Source organism: Podarcis muralis, chromosome Z (assembly GCF_964188315.1).
Source record: "Podarcis muralis chromosome Z, rPodMur119.hap1.1, whole genome shotgun sequence".
NCBI lineage: Eukaryota > Metazoa > Chordata > Lepidosauria > Squamata > Lacertidae > Podarcis > Podarcis muralis.
The window spans coordinates 40188872-40206670 of NC_135673.1; the positions used below are offsets into that span (position 1 = coordinate 40188872).

The window sequence follows — 17799 nt, forward strand, 5'->3', positions numbered from 1 at the left end:
AGTCCAGAAGCATGGGGGGGGGGCGGTGCCACAGGCTCCCCATTTTTGCCATATAGAAAGCTGCCTTGCACTGAGTCAGGGCTGTTGGTCCATTTGCCCTGACAGGCAGTGGTTCTCCAGGGCTGCAACCAGGAGCCTTTCCTGCCCCTTCCTGGAGTTGCTTGGGATAGAATTTGGGACCCTCTGCGAACAAACGCTCCTTTTTCTTAACAGGATTGCAGCTTGCTAGTTTGCCCTATCCTTTTTCGTACGGCGTGTTTCAAGTGTGTGTTCTTCTTTAATAGTCGGCAGAGTCCCTTATTAGCCATGGGCGGGGTGGGGGGGGGGAGAGAAAGAGGCGGAGAGACAAACAGATGGTATTTAGGGCTCGAGATGCTGTGGTTTTGTAGAGTTTGAGAGAGACAGAGACAGGAAAGGGGAGAGTTAACAATTCTTACCCATGTATGGAACAAGCACAACCTTCTTTGAATCCTGTTAAGCAGAGCCCGTGGGCCTCAGATCAGGAACTTTATCTGGCTAGTAATCTATAGGCACGCTGGCTTTCGAGTTGGTGTGAGGGAAAGCCGGATGCTAAGTGCTTAGTTCTGATAGAAGGAAGCATCGTTATATGCACGTGAGGAGTTATTAAATATACACTCACGCTGACTGTCTATGAGATACCATGGCTGCGTTCTACAGCTGTCTGAACTTTAAAAGGTAAGTGACTTTAATTATTCTTCGCTTCCCACCTCCTTCCCCCATATTTCTTTTGCAGCGTGGAGACTTTTGCAAACACTTCTTTTTCTTCCTTTAATCATTGTATGATATTGTATGCAAGAAGAGGGACCGCTTATCAATTGTTTTAGGTTGTAAGCCTGCAGGCAGAATCTGTTGGTGTTTTTTTTTAAAAAAATTGCTCTGTGTAAATGTCCAGGTCTTAGGTGTTTAAGAAAGACCATTCTTTTTTCACATGCAAAGGATGAAGCACCGAATGAATTATCTGGCTTTCCTGAAAGTGCAACTTTTGATATAGAAATGGATAATGGTAATTAAGGTTGCAAATGTACCTTGGGGTGGTGTGAGATAGTGGGAGATGCTTCTGCATAAATATGAACTCAATCACTGCAATCCTATTCAGTTACCTGGAAGTAAGCCTCATTGAATAGAAGTGAACTTACTTCTGAGTAGACGTTTTTAACAATGCAAAGTGGGATTTCCAGTATGAAAGTGTATGTGCTTTTATTGTTTCTATAGTGTTTTTTTAATGTGCTTTATTAGTTAGAGAAGATGCTTTCAGGTGTGCTAAGTAGTTTGTGAAGTTGAAAGCAGGAAAATATGTCAGTGTGTCAAGTTCTTGGAAACTACAGTAGTTGGATTTAAAACACTGAATGGAATTGAAGATGAGAGTGCAGAAAAAAATGAAGGTTTTTTTTAAATTTAAAAATGAGTGTGATATTATAAAGCAACATTTCTGCAGTTTTAAAATAAATAGGTTCTTATTTGTTTTGATTAATTGCTCTGTGGCTGGAATCCATGCAGCAAATTGTAAAAGGGAAGAAGAATGGAACAAAGCAGGGTTATGTCTGTGTTCTTCTTCTTCTTTTTTTATTAAGTTATGGTCCATTAATTTTAATATGTACTTGTCAATCACTGAAATTAGTCATTTAAAAATGTGTACTACTTCCAGTGTAGTATCAGAAGAGGTGTACCAGCTTCTGGGAATTGCAAGTTTGGAGAGTGCTGTTGCATCCATGTCTGCCTTGAGGATTTCCCATGGACATCTATGAGAATAGGATACATGGAGTTTTGGTGTGACCCAGCAGGAGTCGCTTTATGTTCTACAGAAAGCAGCTTTGCCAGTCCTGTACAGGGTGCATTGCTGAGCAGAGGGCCTGCAAAGTGCCTTTTGCTGTGGTGCCCAAGTGTCCAATTCCAGTTGGCTGTTGGGTACATGGGAAGCACTGTGGAAGGGAGTTTGATGGACAGGTGGTTGGCCTGCGCAGCCGTGAGAGGTTAGCAAACCTTCACTCCTTTCAAACCATGGGTTATGAAGCTGGCTTTTTCCAGCAAACCATAGTTAAGGTTAGTTGCGCCATTGGGGTGGCAGAGACCCCAAAAAAATTTCAAGGAGGGGGCCGGGCCCCCTCAAAATTCCCTGGCAGTCGTGTGCACATGCCACAGGGTGTCACACGTGCAAGCTGTTGGGTGTGCACACAACACATCAGCAAACCCTGTGGCGCATGCAAGTGACTTGCCCCACAGTGTCTGCATGTGGTGAGAGCATGCTGTGGGGCACGCTTACGTCATGTGCACATGCCCCTCAGTGTGCACACGTCACATGGCCCCAGCCACCTCAATCACAGGGGAAGGCAGTGTGCATGCTTAAGGTGAACTACAGTTTGTCAGGTCTGTATGCAACACTAAATTGCAGCTGATCAGAAATGGTAATGAAAGCTTCTGATGTCTTCCTTTTCAGGTGTGCTAAAGGAGGATAATGAAAGAAGGGGACATGCAAGGCTCACCTAGATACCTTCTGGTCACTCCAAACCAGTGGTGGCAAACCTATGGCATGTGTGCCAAAGAGGGCACTCAGAGCCCTCTCTGTGGGCACACGCGCTGTTGCCCCAGGGCAGTAGCTTCCCAGCCGGGGGTGGGGGAGGAGGGGAGGAGGAGAGGAGGGCTCTAGCATGCTGTCCAAAGCCTGCGGCACCAGGGCCTGGCAAGTGAGTGAGGAGCTGAGCAGGCATTGACTTTTAATGCGCCAGGGCCTCCCACCAGTCTGTTTTTCCTACTTGGGAGTAGAGATGGGAAGGCCTGGAAGAAAAAAAACAACCAGGAAAATTGGGGGGAGGAGAGAAACCAGGGTTTTGTGCCTGGTTCCCCCCCCCCCCAATTTTCCCGGTTTCTTTCTAGGCCTTCCAGCGCCCCCACTTTGGAGCTCCCTGCCGATTGACACCAGGCAGGTGCTCTCACTGTACCTTTTCCGGCAACTGCTCAAAACATTTTGGTTAGGGCCAGCCCACCTGGACACGTAGAAGCTGCATGCGATTTACGGCACTTCCTTTTAACCACTGCTGACTTTAATCATCTTTTGAATACTCTTAAATACCTGCTTTTAACTGTTTTATCAATCATTTTAATATTCTGTTGTATATTTCTGTAAACTGTTTAGAAAGCTCTCTTACCATCATGCGATGTATAATATATAATAACAAATTCAATTACACACACACACACTCCTTTTCCATTCAAACAGAGTTTGAGCCTTAGTGCAACATACTATTCAGTAACTGGATGTTGGTTACTTCTGGGCCTGGCATGCAAAAAAATTTGCCTTATGCTTTGCCCCGGCTGTCCTCAAGTAGAGATGGAAAGGCCTGGGGGGGGGGAATTGGTAAAATTTGGGGGGGGACAGGTATCCATCCCACCCCACCCACGTTTTTCCCCAAAGCCGTTTTTTAAAACTCCATGAGAAAAATAAGAAAGAGGAAGAGCAAGAAGAAATGGAAAATGATAGCATTACAGTGGTACCTCGGGTTACATACGCTTCAGGTTACAGACTCCGCTAACCCAGAAATAGTACCTCGGGTTAAGAACTTTGCTTCAGGATGAGAACAGAAATCGTGCTCCGGCGGCGCGGCAGCAGCAGGAGGCCCCATTAGCTAAATGGTGCTTCAGGTTAAGAACAGTTTCAGGTTAAGAACGGACCTCCAGAACAAATTAAGTACTTAACCCGAGGTACCACTGTAGTTCAGAAAATGAGATATAATGAACTGCATGTATAGGTTGTGTCTTCTGGTTTTGTTTTTTTAAAAAGCACTGCTCAAAGGGTAGACTTTCTATGGAGCTTAAATATTGAGGTGGACCTTAACTTTATGTGCTGTTGGTGCTAAGGGGCAAATCTGATGCGGTTTCTTGCTTTTTTTGTTGCTTTTGAGGGTAAGGGGGTGGCTACCCGTTTTATTGCAAGCATAATACTTTTATCTACACTCTGTTTCACGCAATTTGTAAAACTACTCCACACTGAACGTTTTTTTTCCAATTTTTCCAATTTCTCCATTTCCCCCCCAGAAAAAACAGGTCAAACCCCCCCCCCCATGGCTTCAAAATTTCCAGAAATTTTACATCTTTACTTGGGAGTAAGCCGCCCTGAGTTCAGCAGGGCTTAACTCCCAAGCTAGTAAGCATATAAAGACGGCAACCTAAGACGGGTCTGCTGGGTTTACAAGTTCGCTGTGCTTTCCCGCGGAAGCCAACGGAGAAATCCATTCCGTGGAGGCTGCGATCAAACGGCAGCCAAAGAAATGGCAAAATATAATAATAATATATATTATTTATACCCCGCACATCTGTTTGGGTTTATTTATTTATTTTATATTTATTTGTATGTGCGCACGCAGACAATCATTAATAATAAATAATAAATAATAATAAATTTTATTTATATCCCGCCCTCCCCAGCCGAAGCCGGGCTCAGGGCGGCTAACAACAATAAAACAGAACAAAAGTACAGCATAAACAACACTCTAAAATCATTTATTATAAAATTAATTAATTCAAGCCACTGGCAACCATTGGGCCAGAGCTCCTATCTCATATTAAAAATTGGGAGATGGTGGCTCTTAGTACAGCCCTCCAGTGTACAATAGTGGCCAAAATTGTGGAACCTTCTGGAAAAAAATGTATTTCCGAGGTTTGATGGTTCATAACACCACTTTGTTTTGGAGTAATACCAGTGTTTTTTTCCCTGTGGGGATGCAGGGGGATGCATACCCCCAGACATTTTGTGAATTTAATGGGCGAAGAAATTCACTGTATTTATTTTCCCCAATTTGAACTGTATTTATTTCCCCCCGGTGGCAATTTTCTTGAGTCAAAATGACAGTACCCCTAAACATTTTTATTTTTTTTAGAAAAAAAGCACTGAATTATACCATAAAATTATATATCAATGGAAAGATTATTTAATGAAGAATGTAATGCAATAACTTTTAGGAAGCATTATTTATTACAGCAGCAGTCATAAAAGAAGAAACGTGAAACGCACAGAAAAAATGAGAGACACAGGTTAAATTGCCGTGTTGGCACTTTGCGATAAGTGGTTTTTGGGTTGCAGTTTGGGCACTTGGTCTCTAAAAGGTTCGCCATCACTGCTCTAAACCATGGCAATAAATATGGTTTATTATGGCATCTGAATGCAGCCCATCTCTTGGTTGTGACCTGGGAAACCTAGTTGTAATTAGGAATGGGTGAATCTGCCAATTTCGGTTTCCCATACTTTATCATTTTCCCCATATTAAATTCAGTTTGTCGTATTTCCACTTTAGTAGTCCTCATGAAAATTTGTCAGTGTTTTCATGAGCATTGCTTTTAATATACACATTTTTGTATGCAGTTTTCCCTAACGTAACACATCTTTGCAAAGCAATTTCCCCTAACATAAATGCATTTGTGTGCGCGTTATCATTAATATATGCTTTTGTATGCACACTTTCCCTAAAATACACATGATTGCACAAATTGGGTTTTTGTTTGTTTGTTTGTTTTTTGTTGGAAAACTACATCACAAAATTCAGAGAAATGCAAATTTTAAAGGATAGTTGTGTTGTAAATGACTATACAACTTTTGGAAGACTCCTGAAGACAGCCCTGTACAGGGAGGTTTTTTATGTTTGATGTTTTATTGGGCTTTTATATTTGTTGGAAGCTGCCCAAAGTGGCCGGGGCAAGCCAGTCAGATGGGTGGGATACAAATAAGAAAATTATTTTAATAATAATAATAATAAATTTTGGTTTGTGTATTGTTTTGGTAAGTGTGAATCTGATTCACATTAAATTGCAATCCAAACTGAATATCTGCGCCCCTCCCGCATCCCTAGGTGTGGTCGCTGGTCTGTGAGATCTCAGTCAGAATGCCGAAATAGGTAAGATGAAACTTTTAATTTGACCACTCTGGTCTTGTAGTGTGTGTGTGTGTGTGTGTGTGTGTGTGTGCATGGACACACACTCTCTCACTCTCTTTAGGGTTGTATTGTACTCATTTCACAGAACATCTTCCTTCAGCATGGCAAGGGGTGCTGTATAACTCTGAACTTTGCCTATGCCAACAAAAAACTCTGCTGTACTTATTTCTCTCTCTCTCTCTCTTTTCTTTCCCCATATCGTCTGCCTTTCTGGAGCTCAGAGTGCAAATTAAATCCGTGTTGTTTGCAAAAGTGGCGTAATTTTGATTCTCAAGGTTTGCTGTTTCTTAGAGAAGTAGATTATCAATGACTGCTAACCCTGAGGATTACGTTCTGCCTCCAGTGGCAGAGACTAGAGTACAGTGGTACCTCGGGTTATAGACGCTTCAGGTTACAGACTCCGCTAACCCAGAAATAGTACCTCGGGTTAAGAACTTTGCTTCAGGATGAGAACAGAAATTGTGCGGCAGCAGCAGCAGGAGGCCCCATTAACTAAAGTGGTACCTCAGGTTAAGAACAGTTTCAGGTTAAGAACGGGCCTCCGGAACGAATTAAGTTCTTAACCCGAGGTACCACTGTACCAAGTTCTGAAAACCATGGTGAGGGGAGAGTTCAATTGCACTCAGGTCTTGCTTGTGTGCTTTTCATAGACTTCTTGTTGGCCACTGTTAAAATAGGATATTGAGCGAGATGGGTCATAAAATATAATATCTAAATTATAACAGCTGCATACACTTAATTATAAAACCCACCACCCACCCTCTGCTTCCCTCCACAGCAATTCAACTTCTTTATATTTCTTTCTTCCTTTTCCCCTTGCATTCTGTAATAAATTATTTTTGTTAAATTCTGATTTTTCCTTCTTTCTTTATTGGTTTTGTTATTGCTTACATTTTTTATTTTAAGCCTATTAGCATAAATAACAGTATTTTGACAATATTTTGAACAATCGCTATTTAGCACCATTATATTACAAAACAATAGGAAATTATTATCAAAAATTTACACTCTGTTATTGGAGTATGATTTGATGGATGAAGAGGTAAAAGAAACAATGGTCAAATGGGCACAAGATATCGACCACGCTTTATATTTAGAACAGTGGGAGAAACTCTGGCGTGAGGATATTCGCTTTACCGCCTGCTATATGATAGGGAAAATTTTGTTAAAATGTTTTACAGGTGGTATTTAACACCAGGTAAACTCGCCAAAATTTATAAATTAAAACCCAACCTTTGTTGGAAATGTAACAAAAAACCTGGAATGATAATTCATATGTGTTGCGGTTGCAAGGAAATAAAGAAGTTTTGGGGAATAATACATGAGGAACTTGAGAAAATGCTAAAAAAAACCTTGATAAAAAATCACAAAGCTTATCTGTTAGGGTTGGCTGGCAAAGACATACCACGTATGAAAAAAAAAATCTTTTTATATGCAAGAACAGCTGCCAGGGTAGTGATTGCCACTAAATGGAAATCTCAGGACACACTAACAAAGGAAGAGTGGATTTGTAAATTAAGTGAGTATATAGAATGGGCAAAATTAACTTCAATTATAAGATATCAATCAAATCAAAAGTTAAGAATGGAGTTATAGTATTTCGAAGATTTTATGTCAAAATATAGAACCACAGCTTCTTATTGTATATTCTAGCATGTCAGAAGCTACACAAAATATTTGGCATGCAAACCTTTGGGCAGAATTGAGATTGGACACCCCTAAAAATGTGCCCCAAATTATATTTAGTTCTCCTCTGCTGTGCCTCAATCCTTTCCCCCTTATTTCAAACCGGCAGCGCTGTCCTATTGCTAGTGCAAAGTGAGAACATAAGAAGACCTTCATAGACTGCAGTATGGTCAGGGAAATCCAGTCACATATTTTTGTTGCATCAGTTATTAAATATGGAGGTGATCATTATTATATTGGAGTTTATGGATTGGGAACCTCAAGGCTAGATTGCTGCAATGTACTGTATATGTAGGGCTGCCCTTGGGCCTCATTACAATGTGGTGATCAGACTATTGATACTTACTTTATTTCTTTCTTTACACCATTTCTAGAACACACACTCTCTCTCTGTGCAATGTGCAGAAAACTTTAGGCAAGAACAGACCACTTAAGCGACAAATATTATACAAATACAAGAGCTAACTTATAAGAATGTTACATTAATACGGTACAAAGCATAAACAGATATCCTGCAGCAGAAGGAAGGAAAGAGGGAGAGAAGGCAGCTGGCTGGAAGAGGCAGCGTGGGGAGAGGCAATGGAACTCAAATATATGCTTTATTAACAATAGTGCAGTAACTCCCCCTTACATCTCAGATACCAGCCAGTACGGAGAAATTATCTTAGTGCTCTAGATAGTATACCCTGTGGGTGTGAGCTTAATCTGTTTTCCGTCTGCTTTGATGCCATGTGCACAACTGCATGCAAGGCTTAACATCTGCACATGTACTCGTTCTAGAAGACAACGCTTTATGCTTGGTAATTGTTTTAAAACATTTCAGTAAAGTTTGTAATAATAATAAAAAAACAATAAGAAGAAGAAGAACTAGTTAATATCAGGCCACCTATCTACCTTGTAAAAAGCAGCTGCCCGTGAGAGGCTTTTGTCGGTGGGAGTTTATTTTCTTTTTCTTTTTCATCTTCAAAGATCTTTATTGAAACTTAACATATATACATAATAACCAAAATTCCCAATGATTCCCTCATATAAAATATAATATCTAAATTACAACAGCTACATAATTATACAGTTAATTATAAAAGCCACCACCCACCCTCTTATTTCCCTCCACAGCAATTCGACTTCTTTATATTTCTTTCTACCTTTTTTCTTTGCATTCTATAATAAATTATTTTTGTTAAATTCTGATTTTTCCTTCTTTCTTTATTGGTTTTGTTATTGCTTATATTTTTTATTCTAAGCCTATTAGCATGTCGTTTTTAGAACAATATTTTGACATATAATCTTCGAAATGCTTCTACTCCATTCTTAACTTTTGATTTGATTGGTATATTATAACGGAAGTTAATTTTTGCCAATTCTATATGCTCACTCAATTTGCAAATCTACTCTTCTTTTGTTAGTGTGTCCTGAGATTTCCATTTAGTGGCAATCACTGTTCTTGCATATAAAAAAATTGTTTTTTTCATATGTGGTACAGTGGTACCTCGCAAGACGGAAAACTCGCAAGACGAAAGGGTTTTTTGTTTTTTGAGCTGCTTCGCAAGACGACATGGGCCTATGGGCTTGCTTTGCAAGACGGAAACGTCTTGCAAGTTTGTTTCCTTTTTCTTAACACCGTTAATACAGTTGCGACTTGACTTCGAGGAGCAACTCATAGCATGCGGTGTGGTAGCCTTTTTTGAGGTTTTTGAAGACTTTGGTGATTTTTGAAGCTTTTCCAAAACTTTTCCGACACCGTGCTTCACAAGACGAAAAAAATCGCAAGACGACAAAACTCGCGGAAAGAATTAATTTCGTCTTGCGAGGCACCACTGTATGTCTTTGCCCACCAACCTTAACAGATAAGCTTCAGGATTTTTTAGCAAAGTTTTTTTTTGCATTTTCTTAAGTTCCTCATGTATTATTCCCCAAAACTTCTTTATTTCCTTGCAACCCCAACACATATGAATTATCGTTCCAGGTTCTTTGTTACATTTCCAACAAAGGTTGGAGTTTATTTTCAATAGGGTCGGGATGGTATGGGGATGAGGGACCAACTCCCTTCTCTTGCGGGGGCCCAATTAATGCCATTGCCTTCTGTTAAGAGTTTGGGTGTAATCCTTGACGCCTCCCTTTCCATGGAGGCGCAGGTTACAACAACAGGCAAGGCGACATTTTTCCACCATCGCCGCATCAAACAGTTGGTCCCTTACCTTTCCCGCCCCGACCTGTCCACAGTGATCCATGCGATGGTCACCTCCGTGCTTGACTACTGTAATTCGCTCTACGCGGGGCTGCCCTTGAAGCTGTCCCAGAAACTCCAGCAGGTGCAGAATGCTGCAGCGAGGCTCCTCACAGGGTCTCTGCCATGGGAGCATATTCACCCAGTGCTTTTCCAGCTGCATTGGCTCCCGGTAGAGTACAGGGTCAGATTTAAGGTGCTGCTTTTGCCCTTTAAAGCCCTTCACGGCCTAGGACCCTCGTACCTACGGGACCGCCTCTCCTGGTATGCCCCACGGAGGACCTTAAGGTCCACATATAGCAACACCCTAGTGGTCCCGGGCCCTAAGGAAGTTAGATTGGCTTCAACCAGAGCCAGGGCCTTTTCAACTCTGGCCCCGGCCTGGTGGAACGCTCTGCCTCATGAGACCAGGGCCCTGCAGGATCTGATTTCTTTCCGCAGGGCCTGTAAGACAGAGTTGTTCCACCTGGCCTTTGGCTTGGAGCCAATTTGATTCCCTCCCTCCCTCTTTCTTTTTTCTTTTCCTTTCTCCTCCTGCGATGAGGCTACATTTTAATTTTTTAATGTTAATTGTTGTATTTTGTTTTTAAGTTGTATTCATTCAACTTGCTTTTATTATTGCTTGTTTGCCGCCCTGAGCCTGGCCTTGGCTGGAGAGGGCGGGGTATAAATAAAAATTATTATTATTATTATTATTATTATTATTATTATTAATAGGGCTAGACCCTACTGAGCCCACAGACTGTTAGTCTGATTAGCTGCAGCTGTTCAGGACTCTCCCCAAATCAGCCCACCTGAAAAGGAGTTGCCTCTTTGGGCCACCCACTTTATTGTTTCATTGGACATTGTTATGTGTGTGGTGTCCCTTTCTCTGGAAGGTTTATGTTTTCCTCTAGACCAGGGTTTCCCAAACTTGGGTCTCCTGCTGTTTTTGTACTACAGTTCTCATCATCCATGGCTACTGGACCTGCTAGCTAGGACTGATGGGAGTTGTAGTCCCAAAACAGCTGGGGACCCAAATTTGGGAAACACAGCTGTAGGTCATTTGTTGGGTGAGATGCTGGATGTGGTCTGGACTAGTGGAAGTGGTTTCATATTCCTGGAGTGCACAGAACTGTGGCCCTTCCCAGGTGTGAGGCAGAAGGGAATGTGGAGTTTTTTGTCCCAGGTGAGAGCTGGAGTGTGAGTCATGTCCATTTCTTATTTTCGTAAATTTCTCTTTGTGGATGTTCCCCTGACACAGTCCTCTGCTGCTTGTCTGTGTTCCTAAGGTAGGTCATGGATGTTGTGTGTCTGGGTCAGGGGGGTGGATGGGACCTGGACTGCCAACCTTGTGACGGGCATTCTCTGTGGTGGCCCCTAAGTTGTGGAACTTCCTCCACATCTGACACCTTCATTATGCAGCTTCTGCAGGATGCTGAAGACAAATCTCTGTATCCTAGCTTTTGATACTTGAGGTGTATATTCTTAGGACCCACTTTATTTTTATGATTGTATGTTGTTTTAAGCTACTTTTTTGAATGGTGTGTTTTAATTTTGTAACCTGCCCTGGGTCTTTGGGTGCAAAGGGTGGATAATAAATAAATAAGTAAGTAAGTATAATCCCAGTTCAATCACTGAGATCAATGGCAAGAGTGTTGTTGGTCATTCCCCAAGCTGGTGAGGCTCATTTGACAAGAACAAGAAACTGAGCCTTTAGTGTCATGGGCCAATTATTGTCAAATCTCTCTGCCAATAGAGATTCATTGGGCGCCTTCTGTGCCAGATTTCAAACGCCGCTGAAAACTTTTCTATTCAGTCAGGCTTATGCTGGCAATTAAGAATAGGTCTCTCCGTAACAGCTGATATCTGGTTCTAACTTTTTAATACGGTTTTAATTCTATGGCACTGTATTTTATTTTATTTTTAAAAAATCAGTAGAGATATCAAAACATTTAAAGTAAATAAGTAAATAAATACAGTATTACTGTCCTGTGTTATCCTGCAGAACACAGTAATTTTTTTCCAGACCAGAAAGGCAGGCAACACGGTTGTACCTTGGTTCCCAAACGCTGAAAACCCGGAAATGTTCGGTATTCAAATGTTTTTCGGAAGCCAAACATCTGATATGGTTGTCTGCTCTTTGGGGTGGTGGTTGTGGGGGGAGGCGCCTGCACCAATCAGAAGCTGTGCCTTGGTTTTCGAACATTTCAGAAGTCAAACAGACATCCGGAATGGAATAAGTTTGGTGCTTTTGTTTTTGCTATTTATTTTGCGTTTTTGTTTTTGAGACTTTTTCTGTTACTTTTTATCATCTACAATACTGTCTTATTTATTTTATAGTACAGTATATTGATTATTGCTTTTATTTTATGGATCAGTGGTCTCGTTAGATAGTAAAATTCATGTTAAATTGCTGTTTTACGGGTTGTTTTTAAAAGTCTGGAATGGATTAATCTGTTTTGCATTACTTTCCATGGGAAAGTGTGCCTTGGTTTTGGAACGCTTTGTTTTTGGAACGGACTACCAGAATGGATGGGACGCGGGTGGCACTGTGGGTTAAACCACAGAGCATAGGACTTGCCGATCAGAAGGTCGGCGGTTCGAATCCCCGTGATGGGGTGAGCTCCTGTTGCTCGGTCCCTGCTCCTGCCAACCTAGCAGTTCAAAAGGAAAGTTGGCTTGAGGCATCTTCCTATGCATCCTCCCAGGGGTAAGGAGTGGCTATTAAAAGCAGTGCATAAGCAGGCACTAAATGCCTCCCTCTCCCATGAATATATGTGCAGCTTACTTTGCAACTGGATTCCCCCCCCAACCCCTGGTAAGTTGACTGAAGAGAGCTTGTTGGCAATGCAAGAACTGAAACCACAATGCCTGCCTTTCATTTACAATCTAGAGGCTCAAGGATGGGGAGCTGGGGGGTTTCCCCCCCCAGGGGTGGGGGAAATTAGTTTTTGTTTTGGCTTTGAGATTAAATGTTTATGGCAAGTGTCCCTCCAGAAATGCATGCCAAAAGTGTACCCTTCCATATTGGAATTCCCTGACCATGAAACATCTGCATTGAATACACTTGGAATCAAGTCTGCCAGCAAGGGATGGAAGGGGAATTCAATTTTGTCTAAACTGCCTCCTGTTCCCCATTGGAGCTGGTTGTTGTGTTGTTTTTAACCTACCAATTGATGCATAATTGACTCTCTCTCTTAGAACCTCAGAGTCTTTCCTGGTATTTTGAAAAGAAAAGAAAAAACACCCAAGCATTTTTAGACTTAAGCTCTGACCTAACACCAGAAATACAATACCATAACTTCCTTGTAATGGGTAGAGGTGGGGAGAGAAAAGCTGTTGGGAGAGGGGGCAGAACTATGCTAATTTTCAGTTTTTTTCTTTTTTTAAAGAAAGAAACTCCAATGTGGTTTTTGTACAGGGGAGCAATGGGTGGGTGGAGTGTCTCAGGTAAGTTCCTGAACCAACAGGGCAATAAAGCCCAAGGAACATAGATAGTTACCTTATACAGAGTCAGGGCACTGGTCCCTCTACCTGAGTATTGTCTGTACTGACTAGCTGCGGCTCTCTAGGATTTTGGGTAGGGGTGTGTGTCTTTCCCAGCCCAACCTGGAGATACTGGGGATTGAACCAGGAATCTCCTGCATGTAAAAGCAGAAGCTGTACCATAGACTTAGGATCCTTCCTCAGCTGTGGTGCATTAAAAAAAAATCTTGGGTGGTGGAACTGGATGTTTGGTATATGGGACCTGCTTCTCAACGAAGAAGCAAGAAGAACCTCAAAATACTGTTTTAAAAAAGGAGTATTTTACGAAGTAGCAAAATCTCCTCTTAAAATAGTGTAGCACTTCAGGGAGAAAAACAGGAACGGCTAAATCAAAAATCAATAGAGGCTGTTATAGACATATCCACTGGTTATCATTGAAGGAGCCATCCTTAAAAGACAAGCACATCTTAATACAACAAACCTCAACTAAATCCAAATACAGCTGCAGCCAGAGGAAAATCACACATGGTATCCTACCAAATCTAAAGGCCTGTGCATTATTTTATTTAAAAAGCCATTGTTGTTGTTGACCATCTTGCTGTATGAAAAATGGGGAGGGAATTTAAACATCTATATGAAACTGCTGGAGAGATCATCCGGGGATTTGGGCTGGGTGTTCACCATTATACTCAGCTCTACCTCTCCTTTAAATCAGAACCGGTGAAGGCAGTGAAGGTCCTGTGTGAGTGTCTGGAGGCAGTTGGAGGATGGATGGCAGTTAACGGATTGAGGTTGAATCCTGACAAGACAAAAGTACTGTTTCTGGGGGACAGGGGATGGGGAGGCCTGAATGGGGTAGCTGTGCCCCTGAAGGACCCGGTGTGTAGCCTGAGGGTCATTTTGGACTCATAGCTGTCCATGGAGGCACAGATCAATTCTGCCTACCTGTTCCACCTGGTACAATGGCTGAGACCTTACCTGCCTGTGTACTGTCTTGCCAGAGTGGTGCATGCTCTGGTTATCTCCTGCTTGGCATAATCAGACTTCCAGGACACATTCCAGTCAGGGAAAGACACATTTGAGGGCAGGCCAGTGAGGGGTGTAGCTTGGGGAGGGCTGGATAGAGTTGCATTTGCTCCCCCTCTGCCTGAGTTTCCCTAACTCCTGAGACAAGGGAACTAAAGGTGTCCTCAGCGCAGCCCAGCCCAGGTCATAGGTGTGTGTGGGTGATAGCATACATCAGTGTGCTGACACATAGTGTGTGGAGTGTGGTTTTCATCTAGCTTCTCACCTGTGCTTGACCTAGAGCAGCAATGGTGATCTTGCAGCATTCCAGGTGTGTGTGGACTCCCAGCGCCCCTCTACCACAGTCAGCATGGTGATTGGTCAGGGATGTTGGAAGTTGTAGTTCAGCAACATTTGGACAACTACAGGCTCACCAACCCTAGTTCGGAGGGTGGATGTGCCACAGCAGGGAAGGTATAAGGCAATGGGCCTTCTTTCTCCTCCCTGCCCAGACACTGGGTTCCTTCTGGAGACAGAACAGGTTTCTTCTGACTGGGAGATGCCCCCTTGCATGTGGAATAGCTAGTGGAGATGCTCCTTCATCCCCAGCCACATTGAGCATTCTGGGTTACCCACGATGGCCAGATTGTGTGAACTCACCAGAAGTTCAGAGTGACCAAGTGACAGGAGCCCAACTGCGTCTCTTTAGGATGTGTATTCGTTTATGACATCTGGCTTGCCTTGAATGCCTGTGTCGGGTGATTTCTATTACAGAGGCTGTGCCATATAGGTGGGGAGAAATCGAGGCAGCATGAAATTCAAGATCTGTGGCTCAAAGAGGCGTTTGTTCCCTTGGCTTGACTGCTACGTAGCAAACCATTTATTTTCGTTTCATTCACCAAAGAGACTTGCCTTGTCTTTCATTCCCTTTGGCTTCCCCAGCTAAGCCTGTGTAATTGTATGAAAAGCATTTCCTCCTGTTACATTTTTTAAAGGGGGAAACCCACGAAACCAGCTGTTTTCTATTAGATTTTGTTTTACTTGCACATGAACACACACACAAAACTCTCTCCAGCAATAAAAGGCACTGCAGTAAAGCCTGTTCAATGTGAATGGCGGGAAAATCACACACACTTCTCCATACAGATGTACTTCTACTTACTACTATTCCTCCTCCTCCTCCTAATACATTAATGTGTAATTGTATTTAATCAAATTCCTTTTTATAGGAATTGTATGGGCCTTTGTGGTGCACCCAGAGAGCTCATTTGAGTGTGATGTCCATTGATATTTGCAAAAAAGCCAACATGACCTTTTAATGATCCTAACAGAATGCTTTCATTAATATTGGATGTCACTTGGCTGCTAAACTCGACTTTCTTAATGCTATTACAGTGGTGCCTCGCAAGACGAAAAGAATCCGTTCCGCAAGTCTCTTCGTTTTGCGGTTTTTTTCGTCTTGCAAAGCAAGCCCATTAGCGGCTTAGCGGCTTAGCGCTATTAGCGGCTTAGTGGGCTTAGCGGATCAGCTGATAAGCGGCTTAGCGGCTTAGCGATCAGCTGTTAAGCGGCTTAGCGGCTTAGCGGATCAGCTGTTAAGCGGCTTAGCGGCTTAGCGGATCAGCTGATAAGCGGCTTAGCGGCTTAGAAAAAAGGGGGGGGGAGGAAAAAAAACCCTGCAGGAACTCGCAAGACATTTTCGTCGTGCGAAGCAAGCCCATAGGAAATTCGTTTTGCGAAGCACCTCCAAAACGGAAAACCCTTTCATCTAGCGGGTTTTCCGTCTTGCGAGGCATTCGTCTTGCGGGGCACCACTGTATTATCTTATTATATTCGTGATACTTAAGAGAGAGCTTGGCATCTTAGACCTACCTCAGCTCTGAATGTGACCTATAGCTTGGAATGTGTGTATTCGTTAGTTACATGAGAACGTGGGGCGGGAACGTGGGGTGTGCCACCAGATGTTTTGGACTACAACTCCCATCAGCCCCAGGTAAAATGGCCAATGGCCACGGTTGATGGGGCTTGGAGTCCAGCAATATCTGGGGGGGACAGAATCTCTGACTCCTGTCTAGGATGTCAGAATAAGTGCAGAATTGAACTTCTTCAGCTGTCCTCTTTACATACATAAAAGTTTTCAAGCAACTTCCTGGCCCTTTGATTGTAAATATATGCTTGAAAGTGTATACATGGTTTGCAACCTGTAATTGATTAATTGGTTATATTGATTCTAAAACCTTCTTTTAACTGATTAGAAGATTAACTGGATCAGCACATTTCAAAAAAGTTCATTATTTTTAATACAATACTTATATAAAGGGTTGTATCAAGTGTTTGTCCTCCTTACTGTAGACCTATTGACGGGCACGGCTTAGGCCCATTAATTTCAAGTAAAACTTAGTTGGCTGCAACTCAAAAACTGTAACTGCTAGGTACCATCTTAAAAGAAGGCACACCTCCCCCCCCCCCTTTACTTCCTTACATGAGCATGCCCACAACATTTAAAGATTCTCCATTCCTGGAATAAAATTAGGATCCACAAGCACACTTGGTATCTCGCCAGCGATACCAGGCAGAATTCAGGAGAATGAGGGAAAGGCAGGGGCTGCCCAGGTTGCAGCACTGAACCTTGTTATCAGGGCTGAAGCCTGTCTGGACCTCTGCCGTCAATTGCATAGAAATGCAAGAAAGGAAGCAGCTGGCGGGTTGCGGAGGAGAGTGTTTTGCAAGCTAAGCAAGTCTGCAACCCTTCTGACTTCTCTGGTATGTGGGCACGATGGAAGGGCAGTCCGGTGGTTGCACTGCAGAACTGGGATTTTTGCAGCCTCGAGCTGAGGGACCCTATAATAAAGCACATCAGTTTAGAAACATGAGGGAGCTCTGTGGCTTTATCTATCTTTTCATTCCCCTGCGCCATTGGATCAGATCTGCCCCCAGTTTCCACTGCTATCATCTGGTGGGACTTGAGCCTAGTCCTTTAATGAACCCAGTAGTTAGGTTAGCCAGAAACCTCTCCACTTTGAAGAAGAATTGTTTTTTTATACAGTCACAGACCAATAAATTTTTGTACAGAATATGTGTCACAACAATGCGAAAACAAATACTTCTAAATATGCAGCCAAATCAGATGTGGACAGCAAGGATAAGTTCCTATTTTAGTCCCTGCTCCGAGGGGGGGGGGGGTTAGACACAGTCCTGTTTCTTTTAAATTTATTTCTAAATGACCTGGCTTCTTATCTGCATATTGTTGATTCTCATGCTCTGTCTTCACATCTGCTGTTTTCTGCTGTTGCTGCTGTATTTCCATTTATTGAGTGATAGCTCATATTCTCCGTTATGTAGATCCTTTAACCCCCTTGGCATAGAGGTGGGGTTTTTTTTAAGTCTAAAAAAAAGCTGTAGAGTCTGATCTGTGAGATTCTTTTGCCCACGGGAAAGAAAAAAAAATTAAACATTCTAAGCATTTACTGT

At 42.6% G+C, this 17799-nt stretch overlaps 1 protein-coding gene across 5 annotated transcripts in view; it reads left to right on the plus strand.

Annotated features, from left to right (window-relative positions):
* Positions 1-17799, plus strand: part of KIAA1210 (KIAA1210 ortholog) — a 55798-nt gene that overhangs the window by 14186 nt on the left and 23813 nt on the right. For 2 of the 5 annotated variants that reach the window (XM_028715286.2, XM_028715288.2), the window contains exons 1-2: positions 370-696; positions 5859-5903. The exons of 1 other annotated variant lie outside the window; for it this stretch is intronic. In XM_028715286.2, the coding sequence (XP_028571119.2) occupies positions 662-696; positions 5859-5903 (80 nt within the window). In that variant the 5' untranslated portion in view covers positions 370-661. Of the gene's footprint in view, positions 1-369; positions 697-5858; positions 5904-17799 lie in introns of those variants that run through there. 2 more of the 5 variants (XM_028715293.2, XM_028715287.2) reach the window with 2 other exon arrangements.